Below are 23,896 nucleotides of genomic sequence, written 5' to 3'. Positions count from 1 at the left end.
GTAGGGAATTTAAAAAAGGTGACGTTACTTAATTACAGCACAAAAAAAAAAAAAGTGCTTGCATAGCGTAAAGTTAAAAAAAATATATACAAGGTGTGTAGATGTAAACTGGATGCTGGATGCAACAAGTGGCTCCTACTTGATTAAATTCAAAACCCTTTTTCAGTTTTTGAAAGAACCAGATGATAAAAATTAGGGCAAATTATGGACGACTTTTCTTTCAGTATTTGTGAAAAATAAATAAAACCGCGACCAAACATTTCAATAAAATATAAATTCACATTTTTTGTTCAGTAACTATTTGGTCATTTACCTCCGTTCGTCCCTCTTCATCTCGCGGTTTCCATAAACTTGAACATGCAGCAGCTCTGCAACACTATTTTCTTACCTTCTCCTTGTAAGTCAGACGCTGTCGAGCTTCCGGCGAGCAGATGTGGGACGAGCGTGTGCTTGCCAGTGTTCTGAAGTGAATAGAAACGTGAAGGTGAGCCGGCGGGGAGCCGGCGTCAGAATAAGCAGGATTGATGTGCTCACAGCGGACGACCTCGGATCCATCATCGGCTCGTCCAAATTGAGTGCACGGGTTTGTGTCGGCGCCGAGTATACCTGCAGTATAGTGCCCTTTACAGGTCCGCGCCACACGGGAGGCCTCCGCAGAGAGGCTATTGTACTGGTCCCTACCAAACACTAGAATTCACACCTGAACAGTTCATGTGAACACACACACACGCACGCACACGCACACGCACACGCACGCTGTTGCTGAGCAGACCTGTGCAAGGCTGCTAATTTAGGAACAAAGCTGGAGTACCGGTGTGTTCCAGGAACAGATTTGGTTGAATGCTGTGAATCAGACAGTCCAGCTGTGTGTCTTGATGCAGACGCCGGGAATTTTAGCAGGACAGATGTAGCACACATTTACTTCTTATTTATTTATTTTTTTCTAAAGAGGATGCACACTGTATTTCTTGTTTTCTTGCTTGTCCCACTGAATCCACAAGTATTTCGTGACCGCAGACAGGTGGACGTGCTGAAATGTTCGCGCATTTTAAATAAAACATTTAAAGCCAGGATCCCAGAAAACACTGACACGGTTTTAAAAGCAACGGCAAAGAGAAGGTATTTCCTTTTGTTCACGCAAATATTTTATTTCTCAATAATTCACCGGTGGAAATGGAAGGGACAAACTGCAGCCGTGGTCGTTGGGAAGTAGTCGCTGTGTTTACAGAGTTGCTCCATCATGTCCTGCCAATAAAATTCAATAAATCAATGCGAGCTCAGGGATTCAAATCTACTTGAATGCACCCTCGAGGCTTGGTGTTATCCAAGTCGGTTCAGGGTAGAAGTGGAAAAAAAAATTAAATAAACGTCTCTGCCTGCGTCACCGCTGTCAAGAAAGATGGAGCTGTGGCAATCCACACATACGTGATAGAAATAGTACGTGTTTGATTGATTTGTGTCAGACAACTGAAGCCTTTGGTAGATTATGCAGCCAGTAGCTAGAGAATGGTGAATACAGATATTAAAATAGAACAGCTCTTCAAATTGCTGTAATTATCCTATTCGACATCGATTAGTTACGTTTAAGTCAGGCGGCGTCATTCATGTTGGTTTTCGATGCATAATGGCGGCATTGATCCCGGATGGCATTAAGAGATTAAAAGGTTCCCTGTCCTCTCGTGTTGTTGACAAGCGCCGTAACGCATTGCGGTCATTAGCATTAAGCTGGCTCATCAATAAGCACTTGGCTGATCCATCGGTCTTCCTCAGATGTAGCCCAGGGGACACCCCCCCCACCCCCCCCCACCCCCCCCACCCTCCTGTCATACCGGTTCCCCCATCAGCTCTGAGAGCTCCTGGCGCTGGCGCCCAAAGATCCAAACGGTCACTCCTCAAACACACACAGACTCGTACACAGCTGACGGGAAGGTTTCAGGTGTCACCGCCAGCGCCTGTTTGCTCAACTGCTCAGTTGGTGCTGCTATAGGGGCTGTGTCAATGTAGCCACTTCTGCTTGTCAGCATGTTGTCAGTGCACTCTTGTTTGTCATTTTGTTTTGTGTTGACTTGATCGTTGAGTACTTGTGAGTGTGCGAGAGAAGAGGACTTTAAAAAAAAGTAACCGTCAACTTTAGTAATATCTCGTACAGCATTTTCATTTGTATGTGCTGTGTAGGTGTTGCTGTGTAAGTGTCGGGCTTGGCGGTGTCAGTGTCACTCATCGGGAGACTGTGCGGTGCCGGTGTGTGACAGCCAGACGTGGTCTGATGTGATAGCGTGCTACAGTGAATGACAATGTCTCGGTTGGGAAACCAGTGTGTCGCCTTTGAGAAGGAATGTGAGAGAAAAGAGATGAGGGAGAAGAAAAAAAACAACCTGTGAGACTAAAGAAACCGCCGCAGTAGACTGCTACAGTTCATCGTGTACAGCCTCTCCCTCGGCGTGGTCCAGACATCCCATCAGCAGCAGGGCGCCGCTCGCGTTGTCTCTCACAAGGATGATGAAGGGGTGATCGGCGTAGAACAGCTTCGGCTTCTCCACTTTCTCCTCCTCCAGTTCGGTTTCTCCCTTCCCGGCGTCGGCGGCCAGCTCCAGGGACGCCCAGTGGAGAGCGCCCCCGAGATGAAGCTTCCCCTTGCTTTGGTCCGAAAACCCGGAAAAGTCCGCCGCCTTCTGGTCCCAGGCGTCGGTCAGGCCCAGAGCTGATAGCTGCTTCTGGAATCGGGAACACGAAAACAACAGACAGTGGTGAAAACTTGCACTCAAGTTCTGAAAAAAAGAAAAAAGAAAAACCTGAGGCCATCCCGCGCCAGCTGATCAATTATGCAGACAAAATAAGTAGTGGGAGGGAAAGCAAAGTTTAAACTTTCATGATGCTGTGACATTCAGAAGAAGACAACACACGCTGCTGCCCGTACCAAAACCCGCCGTACCATTACCGTGAACATCCACATACTCTCCGAAACAGTCAATCACTAACTTCTCAAAAGTTGTTTTTTTTTCTTTCTTCTTTTTCTGGCCATAATGTTGATTTTCCCCAAAAATGTGAGGCTGGGGAGGCAGGCTGACAGTTGCCCTTGTTGTGAGTTGGCAGAACAAAGTGGGCGACAGGCAGAGAGGAGACGGAAGGAGGAAGCAGAGGATGAATAATTTAAGAGTGATGCCCCGTGACCTCGGCACCTCCTTTGTTTTGCCTCTGATATGAATTCCACAGAAAGTCGTCGTCATGACAGGTAGTTTATCCTCCCATGGCAGAGGGCCACTCACAGTGACAGGCTCCTCCAGGGGCCAGATGAGAGCATGTGTGGGTGTGGATGCGAGCTCTCGTGTGTGTGTGTGTGTGTGTGTGTGTGTGTGTGTGTGTGTGTGTGTGTATGGATGAGCAGGAGGCCAGGGCCGGAAGCGGGCTGCGGAGAGGACGAGTGTTTGACGATCGTGTTTTTCCCGCACTGTTTAAACTTTCGCTGGCTAAACTCTTTATTGGAGAGATCGTTCACTGGCAGGCGTGACGGTAAATCATTTGGATGCGTTGCCTGGGCAAATGTAAAAGCTCTGTGGGCGATGCCTCGCTGACTTTGGCTCCGCTCGCAGGACCACATTGTTGCAGCTCAGCGTAATGCAGCTTAGATCAGAAAACCACACGCTAATGGACAATTGTGATAATCCACGTAGAGTGGCTGCTTCCCTGCCTAATAGTAGAGACATGCACAGAAGAGGAAATTACACTAGATCATGTCAGCTTATGCCTAAACATGAAATAAGTTGATGTATACCCAGCTGTAGGCATGTGTCACTCCGACTACATTGTCTTCCTGCAGGAAGCCCTCCATCCTCTCCCAGAGACACACACACGCCACCTCCTGCTCTAATGCACTTCTATTGTCCTCATTCATTATTCCTCCACTCTTCTTCTCTCCTACCACTACATCACTGTCTGTCTCTGCTGCTCTGCCACTCGCCTGGCGTCCCCATCCCTCATCGTGCCCCACGTGCCTCTATTTTATCCCATTCTATTCCTAACTCAGACTTTTTCCTCCTCGCCTCATCTTTCTACCCCTCTGACAGGCCGGTTCCACCCAGTACGCAGTGCTCTTTCCAACTTTACCCATCTCCAGTGGCCATCTTTAACAGATATTTGCTCCTTATCTATTGAGAGGAGACACGAAAATTTCACATCAAGGTTATTGGGATCAGAATGATCACACTTGTGTTGTAAAAATGTGCTAAATGTACTGACGCAAGTGCTGATTTCATCTTTCATTTATCTGTCCATCCCTCATCTTGACACGTTCTATCTAACTTAGGGTCGCCGATATCAGCCCACATTATGCAAAAGGTAGATTTCACCATTTATAGGTCACCAGTTCATCACAGTTAACGCAGGGAAACGCGCCTAATCAATCATCAGGCAAAGTCATTGAAAGCTGCATTTTGTTCAGGTTGCAAACCATAAGCCTTTTCTCTGTCTACCTTCTATCTAGTTGAATTGTGTTCATTTTGTCGCTCTAAGCACATAAGACGTTTCCTGCATTTACCGGTCGTTAAAAAAAGAGTCTATACATACCTTCTATCTAGTGGATAGATTACTCTCAGACTACACCACCCCCTCTTACTCTTCCCGTTAAAGCAAAAACCTTTGAGGCCGAAGAGTACAAATACAAGACTCATTGGCAGCACAATGGGAAATAGCATGGGGGTTTCAGCCGACCCCGCCGAGGCCTTCTGTGCCACTGCATTATATGGGGAGAGGAGCCTCTGGGAGGTGCTCTTTTGCCTGCCCTTTCCTCAATCGCTCACCACATGAATCTGAGATCGAACAGCACTGGGTGGACTGCTGATGCGTCGCACACAACATCGACGAACTATATGTCTGCGAGCGAGAGCCACAGGCATTGTCAGCTGGTGGCTTCGTTGGCGTGTGCGTGTGTATGCGCAGGGCTCACTTGGCCCACAGCGGAGCAGCCGAAGCAGGCCTGAGGTAGCATGGCACTAACCCTGAGGCATGCAACACTCAGCATCACATTATTTCACCCTGATGGTTGAGCCCACTCAGTAGCTTGTTGGGTGTACCTGTGGGAGTTTTAAGGGGACAGTTCACGGCAGCTCGGGCGCGTAACAGCTCCATCCATAAGCCATGAGGAGTCTTGATGGATGATTTCGAAACCAGTCAGAGGAGCTTTAATAATGACAACGCAGGTACGGGAGGAAAGGGAACGATCAGACAACGAGGCGACAGCTTGACAGCCCTCCTGCATGAAAACTGATAGGATCTGAACTGGGAAAAGACCTAAAGATGATTAAAATCTGAAAAAAGACAGCACAATAGAACACACAGCGTGACTATTTCCACAAACATAAAGCAACGTTTTACCCTCACAGCGATAGTACGGAGAGAAAACAGCAAGCCCGATTCTCTAAAATCTCACAAAATGCTGTTTGTTTGTGTGTAGTACCGATTGTGCTCGTATGAATGTTTTTCATTGTGTTCGTCTGTGATGTTTCCAGTGCGCGAATCGCATATTGCATTTATTGTTTTAAGAACTGCAGTTGAGCCAACGCAAATTTCCCAAGGGTTCAATAAAGCACACTTGTTTCTATTTTAATCTTGCAAGGACTCGGGGTTTTGAGTTTCAGCACAAAACAGAAACTCACATCAATCAAACGCCATCTCCCTTGCTAATTATCGCTACAATTAGCAAAGAAAAGGCAGAAAAACAAATAGAAAACAATAAATTTGAATGCGATAGCAGATAAGGACACATTGGCAACAAGGGATGTAAACTACAAAAAGAGTTAGAGGAAGAAGATTGAGAAAGCGCGGGCAAAAGGTGAACTTCAGCAGAACTGAAGCCTGCAACTAACTTCGATCTCCCCGTTTCAAGAGTCTTGTTTCTGTTCTGCGTCGGAAAATTGTAAAATAATGATTTGCACTACTTCATAGTGATGCCTTCAAAGCAGCAACAGTTAAAAAACCCAAGAGATGAGAAATGAGAAGTTTGCACATACGAATGTTCGGCATTTTTATTAGAAAAACAAAAAACAAAATGTGTGAACGATTCATTTCCAAACTAAATGTTTGCATTAATGATCTGTCAGTCAAATTATTCATCTCAATGTGTGTTCACACTTTGGATTTGGTCTCTACTGGTTTATCTATCCGTTTAGGCGTACTCTGGTTTGTACTCCCACTTGTATATTCAACGTTGACTGAGGCTAATGATATCAGTTCATAGCCAATAAGAAGCTTATACAATGCATAAGCAATACTTCTTCTGAACACACCAACATGACTACAGAAGATGCATGCCGGGCTTGATTTGTACGTCTTTGGTTTGTAATGCATCTGTATGCAGGTCAAATCACATCAGAGTCGTCTTCGTACTGCCCAAATCCCACCTGTTCGGGGGCCGTGATTTTCGTTTTGTTGCATAGCAATGTTTCCGTGGCTGCATTTGCAATTGAATGAATAAACAGAGGTGAGTCACAGCTACCAACGCAGTGTGTGTGCATCATCCAACACACACACACATACACATACACATACACACACACAAGGTGCACGATAGTAGGTGCATCAGGACAAACACAGACCATGTTGACCTTCATTCAAGAGGGTTGGGCAGCCTCTTCAACCAAAGGGCATGCGGTCAGCTTGGAGAGAAAGGGGAAAACTCGTTGTAAACAGATCGGACTGGCAGCAGAGGCTCCGGTGATGATGCTGGAATAGAGAGCAATGCAGCCTTCATTGTTTGACTCAGTAGGTGGTGTTCCAGGCATAAAACTATTCACTATTGGTTACTGAAACAAACTAGGGCGATGGCTTTGTTACTGTAGTTTTTCTTCTATTTAAAATACGGTTCACTCTTTCCACTTCCAAGCAAACGTTTGCATATCTGAATTGAAGGTAAAAATCCAAACGCAGCAATCTCTCAAAGATCAGAGAGTAAAGTCCATGATGGTGGAAGTTCAGACAGTAGTGTCCCATAACATTTGGTAGAGAAGTGTCCAATACGTCACAGAAAATGTCCGAAAATCAACCTAAAGCATGCTCCATCGTCCCAACACCCAGATGATGTTTTCTTTAGGTATTAATGCTCAGAGATGTGAACAGACTTCAGGAGAACATTGTCACTACTTGTTTAGAAGTAAATAAACACCAATACACAAGGTGAGAATCCCTGTTGTGGCAAAAGTAGCCTGGTCTACTTACCTTTGTTCAAGTTCCCCATCTGTCATTGTTTTCTATTAAAAGTGATAAAAGTTCCAAACAGTCATTGAAAGTGTTTCGAGGACATGTTACAGTGGCTGGATCAGAAAACAAATGACACCTTGGACAAGAGGCATTGTGCGTTTATATCTTCAAACCGAGGCCACCAGCTGAGTCAGACTGACCAAATTAGATTCAATCGATCTGGACGAGAATCAGGTCAACCATCAAAACAAAGTGGTGCAACTCCTCCTGAACACTTTACACCCCATGTTCTCTCTGGCTCAACAATAACACTCCTCGAACAACTCTTTTAAGCTCCTGCCATCATACACAACTACAGGCGTGTTATGCCTAATTCATTACTGCCGTTAACATCTTGCGTGGGTGTTTTCAAGCATGCAGCGTGGGGCACTGGCATCAACACAGCTCCATTTAATGGGCACATTAGAATCTCTTCTCTTTTTCTCACACCATCAGCTTTTTAGGGGCTTCAAAGCCTCTTCGTCTCTATTGAGACTCATCGGCATTACTCTTATTTACCCATTTGGTATCTTATTTACATGTGCTTTATACCTGTTTTGCTTGGTCAATGCGCTCAGCATTTCATTCACTCGACCACATATGATGCTCTTTCATTCCACAAGGCCATCTTACTGCGAATAAAACTGAAAAAGATAAAAAATAAATAAAAAAAAGAACTCTTTGCTTTTAGTGAGATGTTTAACTAATGGATATAAAACGCGTCTGATTAATTCATATGATGCCGGGCGATGGCAGCTGCGTAAAAACAGCTGGCCCTCGACACTGTATACCGCAGAGTGTGCTCTTGTAAATATTTGATGGCCTTTTGACCTCATTAGCCATGATTGAGTGAGCTCTCTGGTGCACACTCATATGTCTTAGTCACCAATTGGAGATAAAGCCAGAATGAAGCCCGAGCTTGGCCATTAGTGTGCACACGTGTGTGTGTGTGTGTGTGTGTGTGTGTGTGTGTGTGTGTGTGTGTGTGTGTGTGTGTGTGTGTGTGTGTGTGTGTGTGTGTGTGTGTGTGTGTGTGTGTGTGTGTGTGTGTGTGTGTGTGTGTGTGTGTGTGTGTGTGTGTGTGTGTATTAATGTGTGGCCTGGTCAGCAGTTGATCAGAGAGAGAGGCCGGGAGCGAGAGAGAGGGATGAGGGTGGTTTATTCAGTGACCTCTGGGCAAGGCTTGTTAAGAGGGTTCTCCGTCTCTGGCTACAGATCCCGACACTGTCTGCCCTTCACCAGAGGAAAACACCACAAATAGGGAGACGGAAAAGAGAGGGAGAGAAAAAAAAAAAAAAAGGCCAAATGCATCAGCTATTTATAGTCCCGGTTCCGCTTGCCACCTTGTCCCCAAGCAATCATTGACCCTCCTCGTCCTCCTCCACCTCTCTTGCTCACTTCCCAGGCGGATGTCAGTCCTATTTAGGTCAGCCGAGCCACGGTGTGGTCGCTCAGTGATATTAGAGAGCCCGAGTGAGACCTGAGAAAAGGATTTAGATCCCTGGAAAAGATAGGCCTGAGGGTACAGAGGTGAAGGAGGGAATGGGTGTACCGAGATGTGTTAAATCCACTCAACGGGACGTGCCTGATTTTGTTTGTTCTCATTTGCCTCGTACAGAGGGCACACGTGAGGGCTGACACACACACACAAACACACACACATATAGACACACACACGCTTGTGATCTTCAGTTTTTCCAGATGCTGCACTTGAATCTCAAGACTTCATGGCCGTCCCAGGCACTGACAGAGGGGTAAACAGTATTAACGCACTGAGATGAGCAATTATTTGCCTGACCCAATTGGAAAAATGATCGTCCAAGAGCACAAGGTAGGCTGTTACTGACCTCAGGGATGGACAGAGACGCAATGGGATTGAATTCGGCCTGAGGGTTTGTGCAGAGGTTCAGCCTTTTCCTAACGATTCCTGAAATGCGCTTCTTATTCCTTACAGGCCAAATTGACGAAGACAACGCGTGACGAGTCAGACAAGCAGCGGCCAAAACGCTAATGTGCTTAAACATAATTAGGTTACGTAAGAAGAGTAGTGTACAGCTACTTTTAAGTTATTTACAAGACTCAAAGCTTTTTTTTTTTCTCCTTTTTTTCTCCCTTCTTCTTCAGTCTGGCAAACTTCCTCGGAGAGACAAAGGAGGATTTGTGCAACAGTACGTTTTCTCACAGCCGTGTCAAAAGGAGTTGTTTCAAGCTTTAGTTCTAGATTACTGCCTCTTCCCCAGAGTGTCCCGACAATGTTAATGTCAAAATCTTGTTCTTTGGGGCATGGCTAGAGAATTACATGGCAGCACAGCTCTACGGAGATGTTTGCTAAACTAAGAAGAGGGGAAAGTGGATTTCATCAGCCCGTGATGAGGTTACAACATACATATAAAGAGGACATGGTAATAAGTTCCAGTCAGTGTACCCTGCCTAGGGGAAATGGGTTTTACTGGCATACCCTCTGTATCTGTCAGGTCCAACTAACCTCTCTCTCTTATTTTTTGCTTACTCTGCCTTTTTCATTCACTCATCCACAGCTGTAACGCTGTAACGTACAGCATCAGACATATTCACACTGACTGCAATGCAAATGTTAAGAGGGGAATGAGATTAGAAAGTCAGTGGAGAGATCTGAGAGGATGCAAACAGATGTGAATTGTGTGAAATGGGGCGAAGACGAATCCATTGACAGTGGAGGTGTTTTAAGTTGAGCCAAAGTATCAGTGCAGCCATGTATGGCTCTACTTTGTAACTGTCCAGAGGCTAAATGAAAAAGGAGAGAAAGCGGAGGAAATGAAGAGAAAGAGTAATGTCTGGTATCCACTGTTTACTCTGTCCTTTGGGTGGGCTTGTAGCTCACCCGTGGTATTTCAGTACAATGTATTGGCTGGCGGATTGTGCCGACTCAGCCTTTCAGTCATTTTTGGCCTTGCTTTTGGGGCTTCTCGCATCGCTAATTAGACTGCTTTGTAAAACTGATTGCTTATTTGCCTGTTTCAATCATAATTATTGATATAATTTCCTGCTTTGTTGGGCTGATTTGCATTCATGAACCTGGACCATAGATTGTAAATAAAAATTGATGAGGGGGTTTCCATTCACTCCCACACCAACGCCAAAAACTCGCAGCTTCATGTGCTCACATGCAGCACTGCTGGAACCAAGCATTGGAATGGCAGTATTAACATTAACCGTTCCACCTGGTTGCAAATGACTACTCTCCCATGTGGGGCTGTCAATCACGATGTTATATAACATTTTTCAAAGCTTAAAACAAAACAGGGCCAGGCACAAAATGACTGGTCGTGATGAAAAATACTTCAAATGGCAAAAGGCACCTTTGAAAAAATGTACAAAGATGCAGGCAAGATTTATGAACTATAGTTGCATGCCGAGCCACATCTCAGACAAATGTACGTGGAGCTATCAACAGTGAGAATCACAAGCGTTGAATTAAGGGCCAGTTTATATGACATCATTCGCAAGTGAAAATGCAGAACTTTGAAGCTGTTTACAAAACGGTGCTCGGAGTAAGTGAAAATGCCACTTTTTTCAAAATGGCTTTCAAGGTGGAACTTTTTGAAAACACTCCAACTCAGAGAAAACTGGGCAAAAAGAGGCATGGGCACCACAGCTGCAGTAAATGGTTCTGCACATGCACGCGTAGATGGACAATAACAACAATGGCTGCCTCCAGTGTCATGACTCACAGTCCATATTGTAATTGTAACAATGCCCTTTTCACTTAAAATGTTGTCATGTAAACAGGGCCTGAGTCGATTTGATCAATTGGAACAGCTTTACAGGAGCTGGACAGGAGCCAAGAAGGATCTGGTGAATTTTAGAAGTAAGGCTTCTCGTCTCTTCCAATTCCCTGACAGAGGCTTTCAACGTTTTGAATCCATGCATATCTCATAAGCATTTATGTAGAAGTTTTTCATTCTGAGCCAGAGCTACCTGCAGCTTTTTTTCCATTTTAAATAGCAAACACCTCTTCTGAAAGGTCACATCAATCGTCATTTGTTCAGAGGAAATCTGTAGCTTGACGAAAGACTAAAATTAAATTCAGCTCTTGCCAGGTTTGTGCTCTGCGCAAACTCACGTCTGTACTTTGCCAAAGAATATTGGAGAGGCAAAGTGAGTGCACTCAGTATCTAATTCTGTAGTTTTAACACCAATACTATGAGAAGTTCTATTCATGACCAGCAGCATTTGGATCAAGTAGCTTGTGGCAAATTTGGTCGACTGCATCATTCATTAGATGTTGAATACGAAACAACGTAACTGGAACATCTCCACTGAATGCAGTAATTTGGCAGCTGGAAATAAAATCAGTTGACTCGCATGAGAACAGCAACTCTTGCCAAAAAAGTTAATCTTGATACAAACATGTGGTTTTACCTCGACCCCCTTAAAAGTGTTTCCAGAAGGGGCGGTGGCCTGCTTTTGTATCTGGCACCATGTGCATCCTCCTGCCCCTGTGACTGACCCCCCCCCCCCCCCATGCAGCCCGACAACATGGCAGCATGACACAGTCTCTTGGTTTGGCCTGCATGAACCTTAACAACCTCCATACACTCACATTAGCATGAGCTGCCACTGAGCTGTTGCCTGCCTGCCTGCTTGGCCCTCCTCCTGCTCTGCACTCTCCCGACTTCTTCCAGCTACCTGCTGACTTGCGGGGGCACAAGAAGCAGAGATCCAGACTGCCAGCTGGGGCCGAGACGCAACCTTTGCGCTCTTCCAAATAGGACGTCCGTGGGAGGCTTCACGGGGGTTAGAGGTCACGGTCATCGGTGGGCCGCCTCTTAGCCTCCGAGCAGGAAGGGGTTCGCTTCACTGCTGAAGCTTGATTCTACGTGTACAGCTGGACGCACATCACCTCAAGGGAAAGAGGAGAAAGGTGGAAAGGATTGACATTTTGAACCCACCTGAGTCAAAGTCTCTATTGAGCTGGAAGGGACAAGCTTGGCTGCTGCTTCAGTTGCACTGAAAAAGAGGAAGACGGAAAACTCCACAAGAAACAGAGGTTTCTATGCAGCATGGAGGCACAGCAGCAAGGAGGGGCAGAGGGAGGAGACATGGGTATGAAAAGAGAGAAAAACAAAAACTAAAGGAAAACAAGGTAAGAACTGGCTAAGAAATATAAAAAGGAAAAAAGGATGAAGGTGAGGAAACAATGAGAGTGATGACTGCATCGCGTGGTGATATGAGGAAGCGTTTCAGGTGAAGTGAAAAACGATGCAGTGTGTGGATGCAGGAAATGAACGAGAGAGGAAAGCGGGATGGAGGCGGCACGCAGGGATTCACTCTGTCAAACTCCACTACAGTGTTAGCTGAGCAAGAGGGCTGCCTGCTCTCCGCTGCACACTAAATACACTGTGAGAGCGCCTCAGTCCGCTGGTCTGACCAACATGGATCACGGGACAAACTACAGAGAGACGAACCGCATCACTCACACAGGAATACCTCGAGATATACACACAGGGAATAAAATAAACAAACGCTTATTTGGTGTCTGGTGTGTTTAAAAGAGAAGAAAAAAAAAGTCAGTAAAGTGAAAATTTCAAGAAAGAAAACATATATGTCATACATGGATTGTTTGCTATGTTGTTATTTTGAACGTATTTGATCTTTTTCCATAAAGGTTTATCCTTACTTTTCATTCAATTTGACAATGATTTTGATTTTGAAAAATCTTAATTCTGGGAGCACAGTCGTGGTTAGTGCTCTCGCCTCAGTGAGAAGGTTGTGGGTTCCAATACTGGCCATGCCTTTCTTTGTTTAAATTTGTTTAAAAAAGATCAATGATAATAATTCACTTGGTGGTTTAGTGGGCCGGACTGGAGCTCCCTTGCGGGCCGGTTTTGGCCCATTACCTCGTGTTTGACACCCGTTTTTGTAGAGGCGAGATAGGTTTAGAGTGCATGGAGTGCCAGATTGTTAAAAGAAAGACCAAATCGAGATCTTCTCGACCCTGAGATGGAACAAAGTGACACAGCGAATCTGATTATCCTGTGGGCCTCTTGAAAAAAAAAAAAAAAAAGATCAACCCGATCTTCTGTCAGTACTTCTAAGCACTTCAGAAACCTTTCTCTATGCCTGCCATGGAGCACAGGAATAATACATTACTGCTGTGTGAATCTGTATTAATGACCTATCTCAGAATAAGTCTCACGTCGACACCGCGAGTGCAGTCAATCATAAATCACAAAGAACATAGGGGTTGCTGTACGAACCTGCAGACTGAGGGAGCTGGTGATGTTAGCAGCCGGCAGTGAGATGGCCACACTGGTGACGCCGGCCTTCTCCAGCCACTCCGACATCAGCTCCAGGGTCAGCAGCTTCTCTAAGCGGGCCAGCTTTTCCACGTGAAAGGGCAGCAGGAGCACGAGGCTGGTCTTCCCCCCCCACAGAGGCGCCTCCAGGACCTGCACCATGTTGTTAATGTCCTCGTGGTGACGGTACAAGCCTGCGGGTGGAGGGCAGCGGGAGGCAGGCACAGAGTCGGGGAGAGATCAGAGAGCGGAGGAGAAAAGCGGTGCAGTAATTGAACTTTTTAGCAACACTTCTCCTGGAAGTTGGCAGAGGGTTTTTTTTTTTTTTTTGCCGGCCGTTTGGTGCCACCTGAGGTCTCGCCTGCCTCAATGAGCCGTACTGAGGTGTGAAGACTACAGATGGATCACCTCCAGCACTGAAGTGATGGCGGCGCAATGACATAAGATCACATGGCATTAAGTACACCAACACTAATGCAATATAAAACCGAAACATATTTTTTCTTGCTGCACATAGGGAAACTCACGCCGCCTTGTTTTCGGGGAATAAATAAAATATAAAAAAACATGCTAAATAAATCATGAGACACACGGTGATAAATAGAAGGGAGGCAGATTGGACCTTACAGATGTTCAAGACACTTTTTTAGAGCTTGATTCCTTTGGCGGCATTTATGCGCTGGCAGGAGTACAGCAGCGACAGACTGTGTGTGTGTGTGTGCGTGTGCATGTGTGTTTGTGCACTACCTGCTCTGTGCATCATCACTACTTTGGTGTATTTCGTCCCCAAGAAAGTACGCCGATCCGTGCCATCCTGGCCGAACTCTCTCTCCCACAGCCCTGAAAAAACAAAGCCATTTATTAAAACAGAACGCTTTGACTGAGCAGGACACGAAAAAAACAAAGAAAAGTAGAAAAAAACAAAAGGAGTGGAAAAGTAGGTTAAACAATGTCATGTTCATGAAATACATATAGGCCTCCTACACTGGCTGGTGCAGCTCATGAATCATTAAAGTACACCGTGCAATAAAAACATAAAGACTTCTTAGGGCTGCTGAGGCGGAGTGCAGAGTCGCATTCACTCACCACGTCCTGCTCGGCTTCGCTAACCCCCCTGACAGCTGTCAATTTAAGAGGGGCCGAGAGTTGTGGAATTACTGCGGTAATAACCTCACTTCACGGCCCATTCAATAGAGCGGAGGTCGACAGATTACGACTTGTGGACACGTCTCTCTCTTTGTGAATGACACCTGGTGCCAGATGTGTCTTGTAACGAATGATTTAGCACATACTGTTATTGATGAATCGATTGGAAAGAAAATTACAGCACACAATACTAAGTGCTCAGGTGCAATGAGGCTTGAAAAAAAGAAAAATATATAAAAGCCGCCTTTATTGCCAACATGGAAATGTGGACACAGATTACAAAGACCAGCACTGAAAAAGTGTGAAAAGAGGATGGAGTGACCTCTAAAAGTTGGAAAACTGAAAATATAAACGTCTAATAAGGTACCACACACTGCATTTGGCTCTTTATGGAAAGTTTAGAGGAACCACAGCGCACAGATGGCATGAGGGATGGTGCTCCGAGTCGAAAAGGAACAGTAAAGAACACCAACGCACATTCATGAAACATTCCTGACATTATGCTTGTGCTACAAGAGAGATGCTGGAGGTAATCCATGTCTGTAAGATCAATCCTTTGAGGTCCGTGGACACAAGTGCAAAATTTAATAATCCATCCAGTAATGAGACAATTGGCAATGAAAACTGTAGCTAGTTTTTCTTATGTTTGGCGGGACCAGATTGCAGCATGTCGTGGACTGGTTTTGGCCCACGCGCCTTATGTTTGACACCCCCCCACACCATTTTCAGTCTCTTAAGATAATATAACCTGTATTTTATTTTCAAATTGTGAAAAGAATCGACAGTTTGACGCTGAAATAAGCAAAAAGCAGCAGTTTTCTTTCCGCCTGAAACACTCGTAACTTTCCATCAGTCTTCATGTGAGCTTTTGATACAGGACTGTCAGGTTACGTGGTGTGATGCTATTTCCAGCTATCTCCACACGGCAGATTTTCCACAGGAAAACTACATGTGCCCTATCAGAGAGCGAGAGGTTAATGCATCTTCTTACCCTTTCATCCACAGCTCTTTCAAAAAAAAAAAAAAAAAAAAAAAAAAAAACAACCTACGGAATGTAACATTTTTTCTTCTCGTTTCTTGTACGTATAGTGTTCACTATACGGTCCTCGACAGACGCGTGACCTTGCGTTGACTCCCTTTCACTCACACACATATAGGGACTTGAGAAAAAGCATCTCCACAGGATGAGAAAATTAAATGTATGCGCTTTAGCGTCGCTTGCGGAGGCCCGTAGGTGTGGAATGAACGAGATAAAAATGTTATTAACTGTCTGTTTTCAGGAAGAGCTTAAAGCAACAGTTATTCCTAAAACACGTTTTAGCGGAAGATTTTCACGCGGTTTATTTTAATGCAAAAATCGATCAATTTTATACTTCTTTATCTTTACCCACCATGTGATGGACCACTTAGGAGTGCAACAGTCTACATGCATTTTTATTCAGCATTCACCAGTTTTCACTGGGTACTCATGTTTTCCCTCACAGTCCCCAAAACAAGCTTTAAAGGCTCGATAGTCACCCTAAGACAACATTTCAAGTAAAAATGCATTGTTCTTGTTTCAGGAAAGTTTTGCATTTACACGGCAACATACTAAAAAATGCTGAAAACAATGTAGTTTTCATGCTGAGCCACCAGTCGGTGCTGTTGTGCATTTTTGTAATAAACCCCCCCACACATGCAGATTACAAGAGACTATAAACATTAACAATGCCGAGTACACGGACATGTATGGACAGACAACCAAGTCTGATTGTTATTACGGGTAACTCTTAACTATACAATCATTTACTATCTACGAGTGCATGTGTAGAAGAACTATTTATTACGGCCATGGTGCGTGTGCACAGTAGCGGCGTGTCTGTTGTCTACAGAGACGGAGCCCAAGCATTTTTAAAAAGTTGTGTTTTCCCTGGTTGCAACCGACGTTGTTGCGTAAAATGATACCGAAAAAACACATCAAAGGTTTTGTGTTTTCACTCGAAAACGTTGTGTAAACAAGACCTTAGTTTGTATTTTAACATGTTGATTTATCTATTGTTCACTTCAGGTGGCTTTCCGAAGATTCAAGATTTTTTATTTGCCATCTCTATTCATAACCGGACAGTTTAGACACTGAGGACTTCTTGCGCGGGGCTTTATTGGAAGTCGAGTTAAAAACACACGACTGTCAAAAAAGAAATTGAGAAGACACTCTGCAAGAGTGATATAAAAAAATAAAAAAATAAATAAAAAATAAAAAGAAGACCAGGGTAAGAACTTCTGAGGATGAGCTGGGCCTGAGCCAAACACAAAATCCCTGCAAAAGTGACGTGTTTCTGGCTCTCCAACCTGCTCACACACGCCGCCTCCAGACAGACACAGAAATATGATCGCGCTGGAATCCAACCGCAACCGTCTGAGGGTTACCTGAAGTGGCAACCGTGCTGCGGCAATGATGTCATGATGATGAACCGTTCTCTCCACACAGTGCGAGTACATAGAGGTGGGGGGAGGGGGGGGGGGGGGTTTATGACCTGGCCCGCCTTGCACAGTGGAGTGTGTGGATCAGTGCAGAGTCTGGGATTTTTTTCGGCTCGTTACCAAGACGCGTGTGCTGCCTGTTCAAGACTTTGTCTTCCTGTGCGGGACGGTGCTTCTGCAACCTGGATCCATTAATATCCATCAGCAACAAAACAGCCAGACAGTTGTTCTGCTCAGAAATCCAATGTTCACAAGCACTTCCCAGTTCGTACTGTAAACTCCGGGCAGAATTCAGAGGAGAATCGATGAGCCCGGGAGGCTTCCTCTCCTCCCTCATCAACTTTTGATTACACTTAGTTGTGCTATTTCAGAAGCTATTATTAGAGGTTAAATATGCTGCGCCTTGTTGTTCTATCTCACCATTTTTAGATCCCCACGCTGTTGCATTATCATGTTCTCTTTGCCGTTTTGTTGTTTTTTTCATTCCCCACACAATATCATTTTGTTCTTCTGTCGCCAGTGTTTATTTAAAACAAAAACAAAGCCCGAATTAATTAACCGGCGTGGACGAGAACTCCCAAAGCAGGCCTTTTACATCCCTCCACTCTTGTCTGTCAATCTTCTCTCCCCCCCTCTCAGCAGGCCACCCTTTCTCTGGTTACTCTTCTCCATTTTCGTCCGCTGCTCCCTCCCTTCTCTCTCTCTTTGTCCCCTTCCCCTCCAGAAATCTCTCTCTGCTTTTTACATCTCCCGACTCTAAACATGTTCCACTGCTAATTGGCCCTGACCTTCCCTTTCTTTGAATGCTGTGTACCGCCAAGGGAAACAGGGATGGCAAAGAGCTTTTTTTTTTTTTTTTTTTTTTTTTAATTCCCCCTCTTCAATAATTAACTAAAGGGAATGAGAGTGAAACAAACAAACAACAACAAAAACAATGGGCATGGAGGCAGACATCCCGTTCGGTGCCAGAAAGAATCCCGGCCCAGTCTCGGAAACCATTACATTATCACCCGCTAGGAGCCTCTTTAGGGAGGTGAAACCAGAAACAAATGGCAAAGTTAAAACAAAACAAAGAGTGCAGCTGAGCGAGGAGTAAACTATCGACCGATTTTCAAATTATGAATCAAAACTAAAGGAATCCACTTTTCTGTAATCTAATTTGTGTGCTACAATCTGCTGTGTAATCTAATTTGTATATTTCCAGCTTGAAAAAAACAACAACTAATGAACCAACCAACGAGGGTCGTTTCGCTGGAAAGGAAAAAAAAAGAAAATCATTTTGTAATGAAGTCAAAACATCAAACAAAGGAAATTAATTAAATTGCTTATCAATGTATAGTCTGTCAGCGAATGTTATTTTTTTCGGGGGGGGGGGGGGGGGGGGGGGGGGGGTATCTGTTGGCAACCTGTTTTCACTTCAGCAGCCCTGCTTGCTTTGCACCTAATAATAAGACAAAAAAAAAAAAGTACCAGCAGGAGGAAGCTGCGGGAACGGAGGCAGATAAACTCCGATAAGGACATGTGGGGAGAGGAGAGGAAGAGGGGACGGGGGTAGATCAGAGACGTGATAAACAATGACAAAAGCAAACAAAAATAAGCCGACGAACACCACGGAGGAATGGAAGTGAAAACAGAAGGGTATATTTAACACCTCATCACAGCTTCCGGGAAGCTGCCAACAACAACAACAACAACAGAAAAAAAAAAGGGGGATCCTCCGTCAGCGGGCGTTCGAACACGAGCTGCACTCGAGGACTGAGGGACGGTGGATTACATTCCATCAAGAGTGATGGTCAAAATTGAAAACAGGCTCCTTCTTTGAATGAGTAAAAAGTCGAGCCAAGTAGCGAAAAGAGAGAAAAAAGGTCACATGCAAAATACGGTGGCGTGTTTTGTGGAAAAGATGGATATGTTTTCGGGGCGCCACTGCTGAATCACAGATGGAGCTTGGACTGCGCTGATCCACAAATGTTGACTACTATCAGCCACTGCAGCCTGTCACAAAGAGGCGAGGCGAGCCAAAGCTGTGCCACCGCAGAATTTGGAGCGATGCGGGCACAGATGTTAGCCGTGACACGGGGGTGGGGGGGGGTGGGGAGAGAATCTGGACACTTGTTACTTAATTATTTAAGATGACACATCACCCCCCAATGGAAGATGAATAAGCTCTCAGCGACAGACCGCGGGATCATTCTTTATCTGCTGCGACCGACCCAGCTGGAATCCGACACGTGCCCACCGCACACAGGTGGGCACGCTGGCAACACGCCGTGAAGCGGGCAAACAGGCGGGCCTGACGAGGTGGAGGGGAGGGGGACGGGGCGGAGGGGGGGCGGACGCGCCTGTTGTCTGCCATATTACCAGTGGAGGATTTCTCATCCAAACTCTGCACAGCTCTGACACATTCACACACTGTGGAGTCGCTCCAAATGACTCGGCAATCATCAAGCACACAAATCTATTCCAGCGTCACTCGGCCCAGACGAGACAAGTCGCAATGTTACAGGGCGACATCCAATCACATCAAATCCAATGAAAAATTCAGTGTTGAGACGCTACGTTTACAACACCAATGACATGATTGTGTACAACTTATCCACATTTTATGCTCGATCCTGCAACGGCTGGAGTAAAACTCAGCCTAATGGTAAAATGGTACAATAATCATGTCCACCACATATTTATAAGGAGAATCATGAGGCCTTAGGCTACTTTTTAAACACAAAATACTTTGTCAGGGGTGTCAAACTCATTTTAGTTCAAGGGCCACGTACAGCCCGATATCATCTTGAGTGGGCCGGACTGGGAAATTAGTTGCATAATAACCTTTCAATTCAAATTTTTAAAGTTCTTCTCTGCTGTGGTGTCAAGTAGAAGTTTAAAAAATGTCAATTTTTTGGGCAAAACGTTTCACAATTAGTCCTACAATCTCAACATAATGCCAATATTTGGTGCAAAATACAGTGAAATGTTCCACAAAAAAAAAAAACACCTTCAACTGTTGCACTTTGCAGACTTTGGCCCTGAAGAACTGTTTTAAAAAGTCAATGGATTCTTTGGTAATTTTATTTTTCATTTGCTTGGTTGTTTCACAGGCCTGATTGGATCCCCTTGTGAGTTGTTTTTGGCCAACGGGCCTTATGTTTGACACCCTGCTTCAGATCAAGTGTCCCAAACATGTTAATCGAGGGGTAAAAACGACCCTCGAGAAGGTTCAGCTTCACGTATACAGGGTCAAATTCAGCACCGTCATCTCATGGTACTTCACATTCAAACACAATTTAGAAAAAAACCCAACAAGTAATAAGACGCCTATGATGTTCATGAGAGATGATCGATACCTGGCTACTACCTTACTGATGGACAATGTAGTAGCGCTACTACTCCCAAAAGCCACAGAATGACGGGGAGTTTGTTGAAAATGTACTTGGCTGCAAAAATCCTGTGTTTTGATAAATGACAGGCCTTTTCCACCACCAGTCTGAAAAGCATTTCAAATTACACTTTCGAAATTCCATGGTGCTCATAATCATTTTTTTTAGAGAGTGCCTTAAATTTGCATTTGCAGAATCTACTCGTGTTTAGTTTTTTTTTTTTTTTGCCACACAGTATTTATAGGTTAATTTGCATTCGATTTTCTGCTGCATGTGGCCCCTGGATTGAAATGAGCTTGACAAACTCTGCCTTAAAATGGACATCAGACCTGAGCAAAACAGGACAGTGATGCTGGTGTCAAATCACAGGTACTTGGCGCTGAATGTCTACAGACTCGATGCTGTTCGAATAAAGGCTTCCCGAACAGTTTTCAACACATACGGAACTAAATAACAGAATCTAAAAAGCGGATTTCATACAGAGGATGACTTCAGTGCTTGATTTTGAAGGATCATTAACGAGAAGGACTTTATTTTCCAGTGATTGCTGAAAAGCAGCCCTAATGGAGGGGAAAATGGGGGGAAAAATAACCCTGAAAATCATGTTACACATCCTCTAATGCCTTTTTTGAGTTGTAGTTGAGGTAAAAACTGTGAGGTTTAAGCAATTTATATAAACTTCTAAATATATTTTATATTATATCAAATTGTTGAACGTCTAATTTTTCAAAAAGAAATAGGTGCATCAAAATGAGGAAATTTCAACTTTATGTGTTTGATAATACAGTAAAGGCAAATACAATTGGGAGAACTGTATATTTCTGAGTTACGGGCCTAGTCTATCGATAAATGTGTTTCTGTTGTGGGAGTAAAACTCTTTGATGAACCTAAATGTAGTAGCTTGTTGTCAACTTTGAAAAAAGCTGTGAAATACAAAATACATGTGGGGTAAAGTTCAGACTGATGAGAGAAAAGGAAGGAAATTAATTGTGGTATTGTTATGTTATTTAGAGCGTTCTTTTGTTTAGTTTTTTCTTTTGATGTTGGTTTTGTTGTTTTTGGTTTATGTTTGTAAATTGCACCTATTCCAGGTAGTTCCATGGGATTTATAGGATAGGCATAAAAAAAAAAAGCTTCAGCCTATCCCCTCGTCTTAGATATTACTTGCTGGTGTCTGTATTTTCTATGCGTTGAATTATGACCAGAAATAAACCATTACATATCTAATGAGGATGGTTTGTTTGATGATCATGTGTACTTTCTATAAGAATGGTTCTATATGTACTGTTAATGTTTGAATGGATAAAAGCTCAGGCAGCTATTTCCACTACCTCAGAATATCTAAAGTTACTTTAACTGTTTCCCCTCACCTTTGAAACGCATTACATTGGCCAGGATCAGGGCTCCGGCCCTGGCCTTGATTTCTGCCTCGACGGGCGCCCCGTCCAGCCCACCGAGGCCGGCCTTCGCCCAGTCATGGAGCCGTTTGTGGTCAGCCGCAGAGTCCCCTTTCCCCAGCGTCTGCTGCTGCAGCCGGAACTTTGTGGACGTCTCCTTCGCAAAGCTGAGAGCCGGAGCCTGCTTGGAGAACAACGCCGAGGACGCGTGAGCGTGAAAGCTGGTCCCGTTGGCTCCGGTCAAGCTCTTCAAGGCCCCCGATAGAGACTCCCAGACCTGCAGCGCTCTGGTCTGGTTGGGGGGCTTGAGGAGGTCTCGGACCTGACCGGCCGTGCTGCCTGCGGAGCCCTCGCCCAGCGCTTGAAGCGACGAGGCGAGCAGCAGAGGGGAGAAGAGTGTGTTTGGGGCGGGGGAGTTGGAACGGAGGGCTCGGTACAGACGCAGGCCCAGGGCCCAGCTGGGGTCACCCAAGGGAGAGGGTGGGCGAGGCGGGGGGCTGCTGTCTGTGCCTCCCTGCACCAGGAGAACCGGCACCGCGACAAGGAGGCCGAGGGGAATTCTGGGCAGCATGGCAGACCTGGAGGAGATGCAAAAATATGAGCAAATACGTCATTCTTTTATAATTCAAAGCTGAAATCAGTGCATTTTAACAGTTTATATTTGGGGTTGAAGCATTACAAACACAGTCTAAGGCTTCCTGCTCACACTCAGGCATAGCAGTGAACTTCATTTAGTTAAAAGAAAGAAAAAAAAGTGAGACTAATGTTTATGAAATAGGTTTGTCATCATTTTTTAACTAACTTTTTAGTCGCCCCTCCCCCACAGTATGCGACTTCTGTTCCGACTTCCGACAAACCTCCTTAAAAAAACCAAAAAACGAGGAAATAAAGACGCGTCACATTTACCGGTATTTCTCCCCTTCTCTTTCTCCTCCGCCGTGCCTCCGGTTGATGGGGTTGGTGGTGGTGGTGGGTGGGGGCTGTGAGACGTGGCGGCTCCCCGGAGGAAGTGAGCCGGTACTCTGGAGGAAGTTCGCCGGGCTCTCGCTCGCCCTCCTGCCCGGCTCTGCGCGCTCTCAGCCCCGCTGCGCGTTCACGCACTCCCCGCAACTTCCACGGAGTGAGAAAAAAAGATCCACAAAACTCAAAAAAAAAAAAAGAAAAAAAGAAAAGTGTAACAACACATCATTTGTAAATAGCGCACGCATTTAAACATAAATATATGTATTTAAAGATGGAAAAAACAAACATGTATGGGATCTCCACAGGCTTTTTGCATTTATCCCTTATTTATCCCTTTACAGAACCATAATTAAATATCTGGAAGTCCTTCTAGGAGTATATTACAGCCTGTCCTTTGGAGTTTTGGCAGGAGTTATGTATATATAATGTTAGTACAGGGTTTTTTTTTTAAGTTGCAGTAAATGAGGCGTCCCTCCATACAGTCAAAGCCAGATTTTGTGGGTTTTTTTTTTTTTATTATTTCATTTTATTTGCAGGGATAGTAAAGCCTCTTGTTCTTGGCTCGGGTGGGAGTTGTAGTTCCCGGAGTCACTCAAGCGGGGTCGCTAATGATCTTCCCATGGCCTCAGCTCAGTGACCCCCGTGAGAGGTTTCTGCATGTGGGCCAAGGAAGGGGTGGGGGGGGGGGGGGACTGGACTCCCAGCACCTCTCAGCAAATCCTGATTGGTTTAATCTGTCCAAGGAATCCTCCTTCTTGGTCTTGATTTAGTGTCAGAAATGTTCAAAACAGACCCTGTTTTACAGTCTGCTGATAGATAATGAAATTACATTTGGAGACCACACTTACTCACACACACACACACATACACACACACATACACACGCTTGCCTCAGTTGCTGCAACAGTGTCGTCCACTGTCAAGGAAAAGTAGGCCAGACCATGCAATGCCTGCAATACGCCTGACCCCTTCCAAATGTCCTCATTCTGTATTCTCCTCATTTTGCCTCCGTAAATTGTTCCCGCCCTCTCCCCTACAGCAGAACAAG

At 44.9% G+C, this 23,896-nt stretch overlaps 1 protein-coding gene across 1 annotated transcript; it reads right to left on the bottom strand.

The window, feature by feature from the left end:
- Positions 1 to 1,134: 1,134 nt before the first annotated feature.
- serpinh2 (serine (or cysteine) peptidase inhibitor, clade H, member 2) lies at positions 1,135 to 22,980 on the bottom strand. The gene is made up of 6 exons (XM_080485994.1): positions 22,792 to 22,980; positions 21,859 to 22,463; positions 14,256 to 14,348; positions 13,470 to 13,702; positions 2,376 to 2,714; positions 1,135 to 1,245 (listed from the first exon to the last, which is right to left on the bottom strand). The coding sequence occupies exons 2-5, from the start codon at positions 22,454 to 22,456 to the stop codon at positions 2,409 to 2,411; spliced, it is 1,230 nt and encodes a 409-aa protein (XP_080342120.1). The 5' UTR covers positions 22,457 to 22,463; positions 22,792 to 22,980; the 3' UTR covers positions 1,135 to 1,245; positions 2,376 to 2,408.
- Between the last annotated feature and the right edge of the window lie 916 nt (positions 22,981 to 23,896).

This window comes from Lipophrys pholis (genome assembly GCF_963383615.2).
Source record: "Lipophrys pholis genome assembly, chromosome: 18".
Classification (NCBI taxonomy): Eukaryota; Metazoa; Chordata; class Actinopteri; order Blenniiformes; family Blenniidae; genus Lipophrys; species Lipophrys pholis.
The sequence above is the reverse complement of the archived record's forward strand: the minus strand, read 5'-3'. Positions and strand labels throughout refer to the sequence as shown.